Raw genomic sequence first — 12652 nt, forward strand, 5'->3', positions numbered from 1 at the left:
CCGTTGCAGAGCACAGGCTCCGGACGCGCAGGCGCAGCGGCCATGGCTCACGGGCCCAGCCGCTCCGCGGCATGTGGGACCTTCCTGGACCGGGGCACGAACCCGTGTCCCCTGCACCGGCAGGCGGACTCTCAACCACTGCGCCACCAGGGAAGCCCATCAGTTGCTATTTTTGATGCTCAAATTGTCCCAAATTTGATGTCCAGTTTTTCCTTGTACTTTTCTTGTTCAGACCTGGAATCTTTTGGTGGGAAAAAAATATTTAGAAAATGAAATCTGCATTCCAGAGTTGATCGTTGCCTCTGGGATGTCACGGTTTTTAGACTCGCAGAAAATGTGTTTTGAAAATTGTGAGTTCAAGATGGTGATGGTTGCACAACAATGTGAGTATACTTAATGCCACTGGACTGTACACCTTCAAATGGCAAATTTTATGTATAATTTACCACAATAAAAATAACATAAAAATTGAGTTCATAATGATATTTGCAGTGTGAGTTTAATGTCACAGGGTTTTTATTATACCTGTCTGATTTTGTATTTGGTTCCTAATAATATTAATATAATTATTTATTTTATTCTGTGATATTTATTATATAGTTTATAATATTATAATAAATTACAATATTATAATAAATCTACTGAGTGAAGTTTAAAATTTCTTTGTGGTTCTTTTCATCCACAGAATCTATCCTACAGAGAATACACAGTATATTGAATTCTAAAGGAACTTGAACTACTTCTTTCCCTGGTGGTTATGTTATCAATCTGATATACAGTTAGGTCCATTTGATGTGTTTTCAACTTTAGGGTTTGCTTTTTCCTCTTTTTCGTTTAATTTTATTTTTTGGTCAGGTAAATATATATATGAGTAACAATGAAATGTTTGCTGTTGAGAATCTAGAAGAGGATGTAGCCGTTTAATGCCACAATGTAGGGTTTTATCAGTAGCAGAGTGACCTTCATCCAGGGTGTGTTTGAAGCTCCAGTCCCTCTCTGACACTCCAAGGTCCCCTTGACTACCTGTCAGCCTCCTGGGGCCTCCAGTGGGCTGAATAGGCTGGGGACCATCTCAGTTGTAAATAACAACCTTCCCCTCACACTGCAGCTTAAGAATGACCTGTTAAAAAAAAAAAAAAAAAAAAAAAAAAAAAAAAAAAAAACTCTTTAAAAAAAAAAAAAAAAAAAAAAAAAAAAAAAAAAAAAGAATGACCTGTTGCTCTTCTTTAAAACTGTGCATGTTGCTCTTGAACCAATATTCTTCATCCCAGTAATGGGACCACCTGCTGAGCCGGTCTGTCCGCAAACTAAATAAGGATACCTGGAAGGATGGGGTAAGACAGGAGAGGGCTGTGGGGCAGCAGGCTGGATCCTGCCCTGCTTCCATGCCCCCCGACCATTCCTTCAGCAAACACTCACTTAACATCAAGGGTGACAGGCCACCTCCTGGAGCTGGGAGAAGAACGGAGCTCACCTTCCCCAGGGGAGACAGACTCTGAACACACAGAGGGACCCCAGAGCCCAGAAAAGACAGCACCAGCTAGCTGATTCTCATCATATTGGAGGAAGAGAGCATTCCTCGAGAAGACAAGGGGAAGGCATTCCAGGCAGAGGGAGCATCGTGTGAAAAGGCATGAGTAAGATGGTGTGTGGGGGGAACGCTGAGAAGCCCATGGTGTGAGCCTGGGAGAGAGGAGGGGTGGGGGGAGGGGTCAGACCATGCAAGGTCTTGAAAACCAGACAGAAAGATTTAGACTTAATGTGAAGTCCCTGGGAAAATGGACATTTTTAGTGGCAGAGGGATGAAATTCTGTGAGTTGCAGACGGTGTCTTACCTGGTCACAGGCGTGCAAGGTGTACAACAGAGCTATGAACCCCAAGGATGGAAAGTGATCGTTTTTTCCCAGCCATCTCTGCTGGACATACTGGAGGAAGCTGAGGCTGATCACTGAGACCTGGGGAAACAGAGGAGGGTGGTGACCTGAGGTCTGTCCAGTGGCTGCCCAAGCCACATCATTTTACTCATTCCCCTTTTCCCTCCTGGTCCCTCACCTTGTCTTTGCTCTCTTTACTTCCACCAGGGACCTGGACTAAAAAAGGATTGGAGGTGGGGGAGTTTCAGAGTCATTTGACACAGCAGTCCCCAAGCTTAGAGCAGTGCCCTGATATCTAGCAAGGGTCTCTCTGGAGTTCCCACTGTCACCCCTTACAATGCTGCACCACACCATGCCCAGGATTTTTTGGCTTCCTCGTGATGCCCTCTTTCTGCAGTACCTCCATGACCCACTTCAGACCAGATGAATTCAGAGGAAGCAGCAGCAGCTGGGCGCCAGGATCCTGAGGGCTGTCTATCTCGGGATATGTAATGTGCATAGTGGTCATGTTCCCCACGTCTGTCTCAAAGCCTTGGACAGGGGCCTGGAAAGGAGGGCAGGATGGACATCTGAGGGAAGAGGAGGATTTAGCCTGACTTTCCTAGTCTCCACCTTTTACCCTGCACCCACCTAAGGACCATATCATATTGGTCAATCTTGAAGCCAAGGTCAGAGCCCCGTAGGAACTTTTGAGTTTCCAACCACTGCACAGGCCTGGCACCCCACACGGTCCAGTGGGTGTGTGAAAGGCTCTTTAATTGACTGCTGGTTTTGATTCCCAAACTCCTTCTCTGACTTGATATCCTAAAGTTCATAGGACCTCAGGAAGGAGAAATTTAGGGGTTTACCCTAGGCTCCCAACCATCTGTAGAAGAAGGTTAGAGCCTGAGGCCTTGAAGGGAGAGATGGCCAGGGCCTGGGGTTGGGCATGGGGACTGGACAGAGACCGAGATTGTGCACTGACCAACCACAATAGCAAAGCATCAGAGGACACGGGTGCTTCTGACCTCATCAGGGGCTCAATGTGCATTTCAAAGCTTTCGTCAAACCAAACAGACTCTCCTGGAATGTGGAGGCAGGTAGAGCACCCGTGGACCCCAGATGAACAGATACACTTTCTTAGAGTTCCTGGGGCAGTGGCAGGTCCTTGAGCGGATCCTGGGCTTCTCCTGAGAGTCATTCTGGCTGGACTGCTGGTCCGGAAGGGAGGCCACCAGCCACAATGTAAGCAGACAGACAGCTACCAGACCCAGTTTCAGGTATCAAACCCCCATCTCTGGCCCAGACGATGGTGCCCCAGCAGGCAGTAGATTGGCTCTGACACCAAGAGCTAGGAAGGAGGAAGGGCTGGGGTCATCAGACATCCCCAGCACCCCCTGTCCTGGTAGCTTCCGTTCCTCCCCCAACCCTTCACACCGCACCCCCTCCCAACACCTTACCTCTTGCCTTCCCAGCCACCTGCTAACCACTAGAAGGAACTCTGCCCAGGCCTGGGCTGGAGGCTGAAAGGATGGAAGAGGTGACAACTGTTGTGTCCTGTGGTCCCCCAGAGGAGACTGGTGTCCAGCGAGGTCTTTCATACCAGCCCAGTTACACCAGGGCCTCATCACAAGAGAACACACTGTGACCGCCTCTGTGCAGGCATCTTGGCAAGCCTCACCCCCACTTTGGCATCCAGCCCAGAGCCCGGCTGACAAGGGAGGTGTGGATTTAAGCCTCAAAGGGACAGGAGGTGAGGAGGGAGTGGCTGTGTGCCAGGTCTGATGTGGATGAGCAGGAGACCCAGAGGGGAAAGAAGGGGCCACTTGGAACCTCCTGGGTCAGAGAGAATTTACCATTACGACAAAAGTGAATATTTGGTGTAGTCAACCCTTGAAACCTCTCAGGAGTTGGATTTCTTTTCTTTTCTTTTCTTTTTTTGAGATTGTTACCAAGGAAAATACATGAAAATTTCTTCCATAAAAAATCAGAGTTCAGGGCTTCCCTGGTGGCGCAGTGGTTGGGAGTCCGCCTGCCGATGCAGGGGACACGGGTTCGTGCCCCGGTCTGGGAGGATCCCACATGCCATGGAGCGGCTGGGCCCGTGAGCCATGGCCGCTGAGCCTGCGCGTCCGGAGCCTGTGCTCCGCAACGGGAGGGGCCCCAACAGTGAGAGGCCCGCGTACAGCCCTCTACTAGAGGGAATTAAAGCTGGCCTGTTAAGTTGCCTGACAGGACCACTAAATGTCTAAATTGGGAATCGACTATATTCTATCCAGTTTAACCCTCTCTGTTAACACAGGGAAACAGAGGTCCAGGGAGTTCAAGAAAGTTGCCCAGAGACAGACAACTACTTTTGAGCTGGGCCAATTGTAAGACCAGGGTTCCTTTCACTAACCAACATCTTTTCATTTATGTGGCCTTTCACAGTTTACCAAGCACCTCCTCAGCTCCATGGCCTCATTTATTGTACTATATCCATGAGCTTACAGAGGTGGCTTTTGGGAGATTTTCTGCATCCTCAGACCAGTGTTGCAATAGCTTATTCTATACTGACCCTTAAATTTTAAAAATATATATGTACACACACATGTAAATGTGTGTGTACATATATATGCACATATGGAAGACACAGCACCACATCTCCCTGTGTCACCCCATGCGGGCCACACCCTGGCAGTCACAAAGCACAAAGAGAAAATGGTCTTCGGTTTCAGAATTCCCGAGTTGCCACTGATGCTTCAATACTAAAGGGCTTAGAAGTGTTCACACTTTCAAGAGGAGTAGGAATGTTTTAGGCTTCCCTTTAATGAGTCTCATTTTGAGACAGGATGGCAAGGTTGGCCAGCCACTCTTCATGCAGTTTTTGTAGTAAGTCTTTCAGAGAATGAATGGTGAAGCCAATTCATTTCTCCTCCTGGAATTTGTCCTTCTTCTTTTTCTCTGTTGTGAGGTTATATATTAAAGGTATGGGCATACAGACATGAAAGATATGGGCTATCACGTGAGGGAGGAAATCAGACAATAAATCAAAAGAAACCTACGGAAATTAAAAATCTGAACTCAGGGGCAGGGCAGGAGGCGACACGGTCTTTTCACAGAGCTGTTACACATAATGCAACTGTCCTCAAAAGCAGGAATGGAGAAGACTAGCCATTCAGCTGCAGAAGGAAGCTGGGGTCTTGGCTTTAGAGCTTTCAACGTCTTTAGCATTAGGCTGGGCAGCAAGTGCCTTTTCCAGAGTAGGCCAGAGAAGGTAAGTCCAGTTTGGTTTTTAAGGCTTGGGTCAGCTCTGTGGCCAGCAGCTCGTGGAGGGACACACCGTCGTGGGAGTACACCCCGTTTCTCCCAGTCCAGTCGTAATGCTTGGGGCCGCTGGATGGTGAAGATAACCAGATTTGCTTGTTTGGGGTCTGCTTGTTGATCACATACGTTCCTAGATCTCCACCCAGTTTAATTGTTAAAACACCACTCCCAGAGGAGACATCATAGCCTTCAAATGTGTAAGATTTGTCTGCAAGGTCTTCAAAAAACTCTGCTAAGGAGTCCAGCATCTCCTCGGCCAGTCTTTCATAAGTGGTATCGTCCAGAGGGCCAGCGTCACCCCAAGTTCCCATTGTCCTCAAATCCATCCAACAGACACACTGCTTTTTGACATTCAGGATCTGGTTGAGGCAGCAGAGGCTCATACTGGGCTGGCTGGGTGTGCCGGCCGCGGCGGTCCCGGTGCGCAGGCCCCGGCAGCCGTAGAGCCGGGGGTCCTTCGTTGGCCGCGGGGCCACAGCGCGGGCCTGGGCAGAGCCCGGGGGCGCCGAGCAGGGCAAGAGGCTGGCAGCCGCTCGGTGCCCAAGCATCCACATGCTCCTCGTGACCTGCGGCCGCTCATTTTGGCCTCTTAAGGTTGCCCTCAGAACTGTCCTGACGCTGGTGGGTGTGTCATTTAGCATATGCTGATATATCACAACGAGCGTATAATGAGGCTCAAGGTCCACTGGAGGTTGAATTTTCCACCACCTTGGACCTAGTTGGTTCTAACCAGTTTATGTCATATCCTCAACGGCTAAGTCATTCTTTTAAAGGTTGTGCCCTGCCCCCTTCCCTCCTGTTTCATCTTCTTTTGCTTAGCATGTTTTTGAGGTTCTTCCAAGTTGTAGCATGTATTAATACTTTGTCCCTTTTAATGGCTGAATAATATTCCATTGTATGGACACGCCATAGTTTGTCCATTCATTTGGGTTGTTTTCACCTTTTGGCTATTGTGAATAACACTGCTATAGACATTTGTGTTCAAGTTTCCATGTGGACATATGTTTTCATTTCTCTTGGGTATCTACCTAAGAGTGGAATTGCTGGCTCACGTGGTAATTCTATGTTTAACTTTCTGATGAACTGCCAAACTGTTCTCCACAGGAATGACGCACTGAGCTGCTGCCCATGGAAATCACTGGCCTTATCACATACTCACCCAGTTCATGGAAGTGCAGGAGATCTGTGAAGACTTAGTTTTGGCTCCAGATTTAGCAAAATAATAAATTAAAAGATAAGCTGAAAACTCTCTTAACAACAAAAATCCAGACTGCTGGTCAAATTAAATTTTTTTAAGTATTAAAATTTTTAAATTGTACCTATTTTTGAATGTATAATAGGGGTCCGTGGTACATAGTCCAAAAGGTATTAAAAAGTAAGTGAAAAGAAAGAATCTGTTCCCCACTTACCCAGTCTCTTCCCCAGAGGCAACTACCATTCCTAATGTCTTGTGTATCCTTCCTGAGTTAATTGGTAATTTTGCAAGCATATACATATATATTAATAAAAATTATTTTAAATGCAGAGCAGAGGTAAAAGGAAACAGGAAGTGGGACTTCCCTGGTGGCACAGTGGTTAAGAATCGGCCTGCCGGGCTTCCCTGGTGGCGCAGTATCCACCGCGATGAGAAGCCTGAGCACCGCAATGAAGGGTAGCCGCCGCTCCCCGCAACTAGAGAGAGCCCGCGTGCAGCAAAGGGGACCCAACACAGCCAAAAATAAAAATAAATTTAAAAATTAATTAATTAAAAAGAAAACAGGAAGTCCCCAGATGCCAGAAATGAAAAGAGAACTGAAAAACAGCATGGGGAGCACTTGAGCTGCCTAAGAGGCTACCCAGGAATTTAGGAGTTTAATGCTCATGTGGGCAGAGGACCTTGATCCCAGGGGAGGCAGAGAATTGGAACGGAGGCCCCTACAAAGCCCTGGAAACCTCAAAGAGCTGAACCTTCAGCAAAAAGCTGGGCTAGAAAAAAATTCACCTGCCAGCATAGGGTGAAATAAAGAGGCTTATCTCTTTTGTCCAATGGGAAAAGTGCTTCCCCCAAGACAGTCTGGGCCTGCACTTTGCACAGGGTTGGCTCTAAATTTACACCACCTGCATGATCTGGGGGACCAGGCAGAGAAATGAGTGTAAATATTCCCCCTGAGCCATGGAAGTCAAGTCTGGCCCTTCCTCACCTGGCACTGTCCTCACAGGTAAAAGAATGAGGCCAGGACTTATTCAGTACCAGACTGATTGCTATACAATTTCCTCTTGCCCTTTACCCCTGAGCGTCCCCAGAGCCCTGCTGCTCCTGCTGCTGCAACCCCAAAACTCCCCTGCATTCAGGCCCAAAGGACGAGGACTTGTGTGCACCCAGCAGGGTGTCCCGTGTGAACGGTGAGCTTGTCCACTCTAGCTGACTTCCATTTCTGCTTCTGCGCTGTGTATGGACAGAATCTCCATTGGTCTGATTAACATCCTCCCAGTAATGGGGCCACCTTCCTTGCTTTTCTGCTCCAAATCCAAAGTGGGCATCCTAGTGGATGAGAGAGGGATGTGTGTCAGCAGGCTGAATCCTGTCCTCATCCCACTTCACCTCCTGGAGCTGGAAGGAGAACGGAGCTCTCCTTCCCCAGAGGAGACAGACACTGAACACACAGAGGGACCCCGGAGCCCAGAAAAGACAGCACCAGCTAGCTGATTCTCATCATATTGGAGGAAGAGAGAGGATTCCCTAGGGAGACAAGAAGAGGGCATTCCAGGCAGAGGGAACAGCGTCTGAAAAGGCATGAAGCAGATGGTGTGTTTGGGGAACGCTGAGAAGCCCATGGTGTGAGCCTGGAAGAGAGGAGGGGAGAGGGGAGGGGTCAGACCATGCCGGGTCTTGGAAGCCAGACAGGAGTTTTTTGTTTTTTTTTTTTAAAGTAGCACTTAAATTAGTGTGATTGGATCATTGGAGGAAGGTGTGTATTCAGCAGTGGATGGCGATCCTAGAGGCCGTCTTAGAATTGCACCTACTGCACTCACCAGTGCCAAAGTGAAAGCTTTGCTTGTCTGCTGGTGCCCGACTTCCGTCCTCCCATATGTGACAGAGGATGTCACAAGCCTGCATCTGACATTTATTTATTTATTTATTTAGGCTGTGTTGGGTCTTCGTTTCTGTGCGAGGGCTCTCTCTAGTTGTGGCAAGCAGGGGCCACTCTTCATCGCGGTGCGCGGGCCTCTCACTATCGCGGCCTCTCCCGTTGCAAAGCACAGGCTCCAGATGCTCAGGCTCAGTAGTTGTGGCTCTCGGGCCTAGTTGCTCTGCGGCATGTGGGATCTTCGAACCAATGTCGCCTGCATCAGCAGGCAGATTCTCAACCACTGTGCCACCAGGGAAGCCCGACAGGAGCTTTAAAACTCTATGCTGAAGGCATAACAGGGGAAAGTTTTAAGTGAGGAAAGGACAAGAATCTTTAACTGGGTCACAGGTGTGCAAGGCACAGAACAGAGCCACGAGCCCCTGGGATGGATACTGACCCTTTTATCCAGCCTGTTGCCCTGGGTGTACCTGAGGAAGGTGGGGCTGATCACCAGGACCTGGGGAAGAAGGGGGAGAGGGCCAACCTGGGGCCTTTCCCACAGCAGCCCGAAGCTACATCTTCCTGCCTCTCATCCCCTTACCTGGTCTTTTCTATCTTCCATTCTACTAGGGAACTGGACCATCTTCCAAAATCTAAGGAAGTTTCAGCATCCCTTGAGACCTGCAAAAGTCCTGCAGGTGCTCTCAATAAGCCAGCAGAGGGTCTCCCTGGAGCCCCCTCTGTCATCTCCTGCAGTGACCTCTCCTTACCCCCCATACTAAGAATGTCTGGGTTCCCAGACCATCACCTCTTCACTCATAGCATCTGAAGTCCATGCCAGAACAAAGAGCTTCAGGAGCAGCAGATCCAGCTGCCTCCAAGAACCCTGGTCCCTGCCATTCCTGAGAGAGACAGACTGTCCTGTGGTTTGGTTCCCCAGCATCTCGAAGCCCTGAATAGGGACCTGGTTCATCCTGGGAAGGAAAGCAGAAACTGACAAACCTCTGGGGGCAGACCTGGACGTCCAGTCCCCTGCCCCCTCCTCAGTGCCCACCTGGAGACCGCGGTGTGATAGCTGCTCTTGCCGAGGCTGGCGGCCCACAGGATCTTCGAGTTCCCCACCGATGCACAAGTTCCACAGAAGAGATCAAAATGGCTCACCGAGGTCCTGGGAATCACCTTGAACAGCTTCTCCCACACTCTGCCCAGCTCGCTTGCTGAGTTCATGCCCTGAAAATAGCAGGAGGGAGGAGATTGGGGGTTGAGATCCAGGTATGGGCCCCCAGTGGAAGGAAAGCAGAGCTAGGTGAGTGAGACCTCCATCCAGAGGTCAGGGGTTGAGGTTGTGAAGATAGGAGGCACACGAAGCCAGGGCTGAGGGCAGGAGTTTGGGCCAGGAAGTGGGAGGTGGGCTGGGCCTGGGAAGGACGGGATGGGCTGGCCCAGTGTTGACCACTGACCGACCACGAGAGCACAGCGTCAGGGCTGGTGGGCTCTGCTGCTCCTATGAGGTGCCCCATCGTCTTCTCGTAACCTACATCAAACCAGTTCCCTCTGGCCGTGTGGTGGCAGACAGAGTCGTTGAGGGTCCTGGATGGGCAGCCATATTTCCTGAATTTGAACGGAGGGCAGCTGCAACGCCATGGTACCACCTTCATCCATTTTTAGTGGAGTGCCGATTCTGGCTCCAGATCCAGGCAGGGGGCCATCAGCCACAAGATGAGCATCAGGGAGATGCACAGGACAAAAATCTGCCAGCAGCACTTCATGTCTGGCCCAGGCAAAGGCTCCAGTGGCAGGCAGCTGACTGGCTCCTCTACCTGGGACTGGGAGGGGTGAGGAACTGAGGCCACAGATAGCCCCCCAACCCTCTGTCTTGTTGGCTTCCACGGCTCTCCAGCCCTCCACACCACACCTCCTCCCAACCCCTCATCTCCCACTTCCCTATCCATTTGCTCCCCTCCAAAGGGGACTCTGGCTGGGCCTGGGATGGGAGGTGTGAGAGCAGAGAGATAACATATGGTGTGTGCCCTATCCTCCCTGCAGGAGGAAGGCTGAGCTCTCAGTGGGGTCCTCAGTGCCACTGGGTATATCATGGCTCTCATCACAAAGTACACATTGTGACCTCCCTCCTTTAGGCACAAAGCCACCACCCTAGCCTGTCTGTTACACACAAGCTGCCTGCACTGAGTGCAAGATCCACGCGGATAGAGACTGACCTTGACTGACCTTGACTGTCTTCTTTACCTCCGAATCCCTAAGACTGAGAATCATGTAATAAATATTTACAGGAAACGGGAACAGAGTGGAGAGGGAACCGTAGATACTATTTATGTGTGAAGCCCCCTCTCCAATAGTGTATCTTCGGCTCAGGCCTCTCTCTTCTCTAGACCCCATACCCAGCAGCCTGTCGCACCTCAGCTTAGATGTCTCAGAGACCTGTCACCCTGAGCAAGCTGGAGACAGAACTCATGTTGCTCCCTTTAAACCAACCCCTTCCCAAGACTTCTCTATCTCAACAGATGTTCCTCCATTCAGCTTGTTGCGGAAGCCAGAAACCCATGCACTATCCTTGACTCCTCCCTCTCCTATGATTTCCAAATCATTTTTAAAAATTTATTTATTTTATTTATTTATTTTTGGCTGCATTGGGTCTTCGGTGCTGTGCGCGGGCTTTCTCTAGTTGTGGCGAGCGGGGCTATTCTTCCTTGCGGTGTGCGGGCTTCTCATTGCGGTGGCTTCTCTTGTAGTGGAGCACGGGCTCTAGAGTGCAGCCTCCGTAGTTGTGGCGCACGGGCTTAGTTGCTCCATGGCATGTGGGATCTTCCCGGACCAGGGCTCGAACCCGTGTCCCCTGCATTCTCAGGCGGATTCTTAACCACTGCGGCACCAGGGAAGCCCTCCAAATCATTTTTAATCTATTTGTTTCTATTTCCAAACCACCTTCTTCATCTCCAGTGTCACTCCCTTAATTCAATATTGGCCTGTGGAAGATGTTAAAAAACAAAATGAAAAACTTTGAGTTGTTTTTAAGGTTTCAGAAGACAAGGAGGGTCAGAAATCATGCAATTTTACTTTTAAATCAAAATGTTTTCTTCCATAGGAGGAGAACAGTAAAACAGTTACCATAACTAGTGAAAATCCGCACTGGGTATTTTATAGATTAAAAAAAATTCACCAAAAAGTCTGAGTAAGGGTCTTCCTTGGTGGTGCAGTGGTTAAGAATCTGCCTGCCAATGCAGGGCACATGGGTTCGATCCCTGGTCTGGGAAGATCCCACATGCCACGGAGCAACTAAGCCCATGCGTCACAACTACTGAAGTCCGGGCGCTCTAGAGCCCGAGCACAGCAACTACTGAGCCCACATACCACAACTACTGAAGTCCGCGTGCTCTAGGGCCCACGTGCTGCAACTGCTGAAGCTCAGGCATCTAGAGCCCGTGCTCTGCAACAAGAGAAGCCACCATAATGAGAAGCCAGCGCACCGCGACAAAGAGTAGCCCATGCTCGCTGCAACTAGAGAAAGCCTGCGCACAGCAACAAAGAACCACTGCAGCCAAAAAAAGAAAAAGAAAAAACAATCTGAATATCTGTAGACTAATTGTATTGTCTCAATATCAATTTCCTGGTTTGGATAATGTACTGTAAGTACTATATGGTAAGATGAAACTTGGTGATGGGTACATGGGACCTCTCTTTACTGTTTTTGCAATGTCTTATGTGCCTATTCCTGTTTCAAAATAAAAACTTTAAAAAAATCATCTAGAAACAGAAGCCTAGTAAGCTCTATTGGAGTTTCATTTATATCAACAAATGTAATATTTTTTTATTGTCGTAAACACTCAAAAATTTACCATTTTAAAGTGTACAATAATTCAGTGACATTTAGGACATTCACAGTGTAATGCAACCATCACTACTATCTAATTCCAGAACATACTCATCACCCCAAAAGGAAACCCCACACCCATTAAGGAATCGTTCCCCATTCCTCTCTTCTCCAGCCCATGGCAAGATGCAATCTTTTAAAAACATCTCAAAATATTAGGTTTGGTTTTGCTTTTTAGCAACTTTCTTGAGGTACAGTCTACATACCATAAGATTCACACATTTTAAATGTATGATTCAATAATTGTCAATAAATATATACAGTTGTGTATCACTACAATCCAGTTTTAGAACATTTCCATCAGAGATCCCCATTCGCATTTGCAGTCAATTCCACTTCTCATTCCAGGCAACCACTAACCCACCTTCACTATAGATTTGCCTTGTTTAGTCATTTCATATAAATGGAATGATACAGTATGTAGTTTCTCATATCTGACTTCTCTTCCTCAGCATAATATTCTGGAGTTTTACATTGTAGCACGCACCAGTTGTTAACTCCTTTTTTGCTGCTGAATAGTATTCCATTGTGTGGATAGACCACGTTTTGTTTAT

General features: G+C 48.5%; 1 protein-coding gene and 1 pseudogene across 2 annotated transcripts; both read right to left on the bottom strand.

The window, feature by feature from the left end:
• Positions 1–4653: 4653 nt before the first annotated feature.
• LOC112398602 (frataxin, mitochondrial pseudogene) lies at positions 4654–5715 on the bottom strand (annotated as a pseudogene). The gene has a single exon (XR_003003022.1). The product of XR_003003022.1 is annotated as a frataxin, mitochondrial pseudogene (transcript).
• A 3120-nt stretch (positions 5716–8835) lies between these two features.
• CUNH20orf173 (chromosome unknown C20orf173 homolog) lies at positions 8836–9978 on the bottom strand. The gene is made up of 4 exons (XM_024743064.1): positions 9886–9978; positions 9264–9511; positions 9018–9183; positions 8836–8862 (listed from the first exon to the last, which is right to left on the bottom strand). The coding sequence occupies exons 1-4, from the start codon at positions 9976–9978 to the stop codon at positions 8836–8838; spliced, it is 534 nt and encodes a 177-aa protein (XP_024598832.1).
• Positions 9979–12652: the final 2674 nt, after the last annotated feature.

This window comes from Neophocaena asiaeorientalis, unplaced genomic scaffold, assembly GCF_003031525.2.
Source record: "Neophocaena asiaeorientalis asiaeorientalis breed wild unplaced genomic scaffold, Neophocaena_asiaeorientalis_V1.1 scaffold82, whole genome shotgun sequence".
Taxonomy (NCBI): Eukaryota; Metazoa; Chordata; class Mammalia; order Artiodactyla; family Phocoenidae; genus Neophocaena; species Neophocaena asiaeorientalis.

Coding starts and splice junctions, on each gene's coding strand:
- CUNH20orf173 (XM_024743064.1), bottom strand. CDS start 9,978: ATGAAGTGCTGCTGGCAGATTTTTGTCCTGTGCATCTCCCTGATGCTC. Junction 9,184..9,263: donor TATCACACCGCGGTCTCCAG/GTGGGCACTGAG, acceptor TTTCCTTCCCAG/GATGAACCAGGTCCCTATTC. Junction 8,863..9,017: donor CAGATGCTATGAGTGAAGAG/GTGATGGTCTGG, acceptor AAACTTCCTTAG/ATTTTGGAAGATGGTCCAGT.